The 6,031-nt window shown below is 48.8% G+C and overlaps 1 protein-coding gene across 1 annotated transcript; it reads right to left on the bottom strand.

The window, feature by feature from the left end:
* Positions 1-388: 388 nt before the first annotated feature.
* On the bottom strand, positions 389-2,183 carry LOC121464299 (ADP-ribosylation factor-like protein 11). Its single transcript, XM_041677168.1, has 2 exons — positions 2,118-2,183; positions 389-1,531 (listed from the first exon to the last, which is right to left on the bottom strand). The coding sequence occupies exon 2, from the start codon at positions 1,471-1,473 to the stop codon at positions 898-900; it is 576 nt and encodes a 191-aa protein (XP_041533102.1). The 5' UTR covers positions 1,474-1,531; positions 2,118-2,183; the 3' UTR covers positions 389-897.
* Between the last annotated feature and the right edge of the window lie 3,848 nt (positions 2,184-6,031).

The raw sequence follows: 6,031 nt of genomic DNA, 5'->3' as shown, positions 1-6,031 counted from the left end.
ATACATAGCAAATAAATAAATCTTTAAAAAAATATTCACTTATTTGGAGGGTGGGAGACACATGCTTGCCTATATATAACATATATAAATACATACATATACACATGTGTGTATATATACATACATACACACATATGTGTATATCTATATATAGCTACATGCCACAGCACATGTGTGGAGGACAAAGGACAATGTGTAGGAATCAGTTTTCTCTTTCCACCCTGTGGATTTTGGTGACCAAACCCAGGCCATTGGGCTCAGCAGCAGGCGCCATTACCTGCTAAGCCATCTTCCAGCCCCCATCGTCTCAGCTTTAAGGAAAGACATACGCTACAGAGAAGAAAAAGGGAGTACAAGTGGGGTCATTTTATTTTTTCACAACATAGGATGTAGGGCAGAGAAGGGCTCATCAGAGTTGGAGAGAAGGGTGAATCCTGGAAGGCCCCAGGGCCCTGGGGACACCTGCAGCACTGTGGGAGCTGAAGCCCCTCCTGGTGACAGTGACACCTAGGTCCAGGTGACACTCAGATGCACTTTTGAAACCTCTTTTCATTTGTGAGCTTGGTTCTCAGGTATTGTCACCAACTGTCACCTTCGCACTTGGTACTGAGCTGTTACCTGAGGCATTTTGAGGTTTTTTATGTTCCCACTGGCTATGATTATTCAAAAAAAAGCACCGGTTGATTTTCAGTATAGTGCTGATAGGAGTAAGTCCTGAGAAGAAAACATCCCGCCCAGGAGTAGAAGGATTTCGCGTGTAGTAAACTGAGCTGTAGTTTCTCAAGGATCACTTGGCCTTTCCTGCTCATAGAAGCAAGGATAAACTGTTCCCCCTGCTCAGGGGGTCTGGCTGGCCCTGACCCCTGTCCTGCTCCAGCAGTCCCAGGCTAAGGCATTTCAGCAGGATCTCAGCAAGTGCCGCAGGCTCTGCAGGGCTTCCTGTAGCCCCTGGCCCGTGAGAGCACTGCAGGCCCGGAGCTCCCAGCAATGGTCTTGAAACCTTTCCAGGCCTAGCCTGTTTCTGATTTCAAGCAATGGAAGAGCATCAGGCGCCTCCTGCTTGTTGGCCAGTACCAAGAAAGGGACGCCGGCCATGTTGGGGTCTTCCAGGACTTCCTGGAGCTCAGCCACTGCCTCAGGCAAGCGGGCTTCATTGGTGCTGTCTAGCACATACACAAGGATGTCAATGCCTTCCAGGTAGTCCTTCCAGGTAGCCTTGAGCTGCGGCTGTCCCCCGATGTCCCAGAGAATCAGTGACACACGTCCAGGAGATTCAAGGGGCTCCACATTGAAGCCCACAGTGGGTGAGGTCTCCACCAGAGGATTGCCTTTCAGTTTGTACAGGATCATGGTCTTGCCAGCAGAGTCGAGGCCCATCATTACCACCTGGGCTTCTGCCTTGTGACCTCTGGAATTCACAGAGCCCATGGTGGCCTCTAATAAATCCAACTGCAGAAAGCCTGGGGCGCGCATAGGCTATTCTGTCTTCCTGAAGAAAGGCGAACCCATGCAGACACGCTGAGCGTCTACCCTAGAACGAAAGAAGTCGTTTCAGGGAAGGCGTTCAGACCCAGGCCGGGCCTTTGAAAGGTCCAGGAAGTGAGGAAGTATGAGTCTCTGATCTCTGGCGCGGGTGAAGGACTGTCTGAAGATACAGAAATCAGGTGTCCTTCCTAGGTAGTTAGAGAGGAAGCTGCCGCCAGACCCTGGTCAGTGGAGGAGGCAGAAACTGTTTTCAGTTTGCACCGTCTGAGGCCTCTGGCCCTTCTGGGTTCCTCCCTAGACCCAGAAGAGGCAGCACACTGCATTCCAGACAGAGTAGAGAAGCCGGGTCACCGAGTGCTGACTTTTTGGAACTCCTCCCAGGCCCAGCACACTGGCCTCTCTAATTTCTATTGACAACCTCTGCTGATGCAGGCGGATTTGAGTCTGAGCCAGGACGTTTTCTACACCATCTAGAAGGTCTCTAGAAACCCTAGTCTTTAAAGCCTACGGACTGTCTACAGTTTAGGAAGAACTTGGGGGAGGGAAGAGGGAGAAGACAGCACTCCTAGGAGTCTGCATCAAGGGCCCTTTTTCACTCCTGCCACGGGCAGGAGAGCAGGCACCGGAGTTACCTCTGTGGTGAGCCTGGTCTGTGGCAGGTGTCCCTCCGCCAAGGCACTCCTCCGCCATCAAGCTGCTCTCTGCTGGTCGCCAGTCCCAAGAGTGAGGCCTGAAGGAAGTGTGGTAACTGTTGCAATTTGTCCCTCTTCTGCTTCCTCTCTCAAGTGGTTAGGGCGGACATCCTCCCATAGTGGGGATGTGCCTCAGAGACATGGTAGTTCTCCAGTGGTTGGTGGAGCCCAGACCAGCACCAGTTCTCATTTTTGGCAGCTGAGTCCCAAGGTCTGTGGGGGATTGCGCAAGCGCAAGCGTTGCTGCTTTCTGTGGCTCTTTGCCTTGACTCCTGTGACGGACCTCCGTGGGAATTCTGAACACAGGGGCACGTGCATCGGTACTTTTCTGGTGACTGGAGAGTCTTAGATTTGCAAAACGGTGAAGCTTGTAGCAATCAAAATGGAGTCACTTGTCAAGCCCTAACAAAAAAAGGAGGAAAAATGAATTAATGAATAATAAATAAGTAAATAAAGAAGGGGATCTCATGCATACATAACTGATAAGAATATTCATAAAAGATTAGAACCACAACCTTACACACACAAACACGCGCACGCACACACACACACATGTGCACACACACATACACGCACACTCACATGCACACAATGGTTATACAAAGATGTCTGCCCAGCAACTGTTTTATCTTGGAATAGTACAACTCTTTTGATTTTTCTTTGTAGCCTAAGTGGTTTCAAAATAGTTTTGTAATCCTCTTATATTGGGTGTGTGCATGTGTGCACATGTGTATGTGTGTGTGTGGAATACAAGTATGTATGTGTGGGTATATCCACACGCACAAACATGTGCAGGCATGTGGAGGTCATAGGTCAATGTCAGGCATCCTCTTCAGTTACTCACTGCCTTATTTCCTAAGACAAGGTCTCTCACTGAACCCCCAAGGTCCTTGTATTTCTGTATACTTGAATCTCAGCCTTTCCTAAGGCAGCCCCTGTGGAGCTCACTGACTTGGGTGCATGAACCCACATTGCAGTGCTTTGTTAGTACCAAATAAAGAACATTAGATGTCAGAGAATCCCTCTGTTTAGTCAGACAGAACCATATGTGTATTAAAATGTGCAGTGTGATTCTAAACAAAAAACTCTCCAAAAGTGTGTGTGTGTGTATGTGTGTGAGTATACACCACACACATACACACACACACACACACACACACATATGTCAAGGAAAATCTAAATAACTGTTTATGCAGTGACACTATGGGAGGAAGGACTGTGGTGGTCTCACTTTATAGCTAGCTGCTCTTGATCTAGTGTCCCGAGGACCAGACCTACAGAAAAGCAACGTTAGCCATTGGTGAGGGTGATGCTGCGGAGGATGCTTTGCCTCTCCCTGGGCTCCATCTCTCTGTGGTCCACCATTGTCAGGTGCCATTGCCTATGTGCCTGAGCACTTTATATGTGGACTTCTCTTCCATTTTGTCATGCTACCTTCCTTTTATTTAGTCCTTATGTTGACTTTATCTCAAGATCCTAGGGGTGAGTAGTCCTGTGTAGAACAGGAGTTGGGCAGAGCCTGACTCAAAAGCTCTTTGCAGTTGGGCCGGTTGGCTGTATACCTTACCTCATGGGAGGAGGGAGCAGAGAGGGTAAAGCTACCCTAGCTAAGGCTGTGCAATTCTTCCCTAATTGCATGCTGTCTTGGGGTCTTGGGGGAGGGCCTAGAGGATGTAGGTGGGGATAAAGGAAGGAGACTCCAACTACACAGCCATGCAGAAGCTGCCCTCCCTCTTGGGTGCAGACCTTCTAAAGTGTCTGGTTAAGGTTACCTATGATCCTGCCTGTAAGCCACCCCCATTGGCCTGATACACCAACTGGTTCCCAGTGAACTCTGCAGGAATCACTCTGTGGTTTATTCCTGGGACCTGAGGGGGAGGGGACATGTTATTTTTGTCTCTCCCAAGGAAGGGGTTTGGGCAACACAGTGCTATTTACAGTTTCATTCCTACATCTTCAAAATGGCCATTGGAAATGTGCTCTGTAGGGGAAGCCCCAGCCAATCATCTTGCTTGTAAGGCCGCGTCCCCTGAGGATATTTTTTACTAATAAATATTGCTGGTGTGCCCCCCCCCCCTTCCCTTCTGCTTTCCTGTTCTCCTCGGGAACTTCGGTTCTGTAAGTCTTTTCCTAATTAAAGCTGAATATTTTATTATAATTTCTGTCTGCCGTTCATTTATGCCACTACAATGCTACAGAAAAATGAGGGGCCTTCCTATGTTTTGGGGTTCAGCTGTAGCGAGGAACACAGCTGGAGGAAGACACCCATGAGTAAGTGGTCTGAAGAGGTGGGGGGCAAGAGGAGGCCCTGAACCAGAAGTCCTCTGAGATGACCTGTACTGAGCGAGTGGGCTGTTTCTTCCGCCCAGAACGTGGGCTTATTCCTGTGTGGAGCATGCTTATTTCTGCCCATAACCTGTAGGCCAGGAGGGGACGTGGGTGTCTGTGTGAGTGTGGTGACAGAGAAGCCAGATAATGCAAACTTCATGAAAAAAATGTCATTTATAACCTGATGGGTAACAAATCGTTACTCACTATTTAGGAGGTGGAGGCAGGAAAATTAGAAAAAAGTCCAGAGTTTTCCTTGGTGTAATAATAGGGACGGCGGGGCTGCATCCCCAGCACCCGGCCACCCCTACAGCTAGCTTTACCCAAAATAATTACACAGACACTGTATTCTTTTAATCACTGCTTGGCCCATTCTCTTCTAGGCTAATTCTCACATATTAATTTAGCCCATTCCTAATCATCTGTGTGTAGCACCCCAAGGTGCGCTTACCGGGGAGATTCTAGCCTAGTCCATCCTGGGTCGGAGCTTCATCCCGGGAGCGGGGCATGGCGTCTCTCTCTGAGGCGTCTGCTCCCGAGAGAGCTGTGGAGTCTCTGAGCTCACTTCCTCTTCCTCCCAGCGTCCTGTTCTGCCTACTCCTCCCACCTATCCTCTAACCAATAAAATGGGCCAGGGCAGTGCCTTTATTAGCCAATGACCTTCCTCCATCACCTTGGCTCCATAATGAGTATGTGCTGGGTTACTGAGCTGGAGACTTTGTTTCAAAAGTAAAGAACATTGATGTATGAATGTAGAAAGGTCTATGCCAGTCACAGGGCACAGTAGACAGAAAATGGAAAGAAATTTTTCTTCTGTTTAGAGAATGTAATAATACCTATGTATTTATTTTCACATGCTTTTTTAAAAAAGTAATCATCTATGTATAGGGGGCATACGGGTTCTGTTGCACCCTCTCAAAGGCCCCTTCTTCACACGCTTGTAAGTGTATTTGTGAGCACCCTCTTGCAGGTTTCCTAGCCGGCTGTTCTCACCGGAAGTGGCTGCGTTATTGTTCTCCACAGCCTCCCTCTCCCTAGGAAGGCAGAGATCTGGCTGTCCTAGCTTTCTAGTACTGGCCACAAGCACGGCTTTCCCTGAAGCTGCGTATCTGTAGCGAACATACTAGAAGGAATATTTATCCTGGCAGCGGCACCTGGACGCTGTGCTGCGTTCCGTCAGGGCCAGTTCTCCAGTGCTCCTCAAATTGCTGGACCTGTCCTGGTACGGGATTTCACACCACTGCTCCGAGGTGCTGCGTGGATAGGATGGTCGCTTACACCTCCGCGGCTCTGGCCACATTCAGCTCTGCTCTTGGCTGCCTGGGCCATTTTGATGATCTTGGTGAACGGAGTGATGCCCTTTATAGCTTTCACGGTCTTTTATTTCTCTCACTTTCTGTCTAAGCAGCTTCATGAATCCACAACACTTTCCTTCCCTGTGTTCAGCTGGGTGCATATTAACAATGTTTGCCAATGACAGCCCAGGCTAATTATAGCTATGTAATCAGAGTGTATATACACTCGTG

The sequence above is a fragment of the Microtus oregoni genome, unplaced genomic scaffold (genome assembly GCF_018167655.1).
Source record: "Microtus oregoni isolate MIOR12 unplaced genomic scaffold, Mior012 000001F_ref0000356, whole genome shotgun sequence".
Lineage (NCBI taxonomy): Eukaryota > Metazoa > Chordata > Mammalia > Rodentia > Cricetidae > Microtus > Microtus oregoni.
This window is presented reverse-complemented; position numbering and strand designations above follow the sequence as displayed.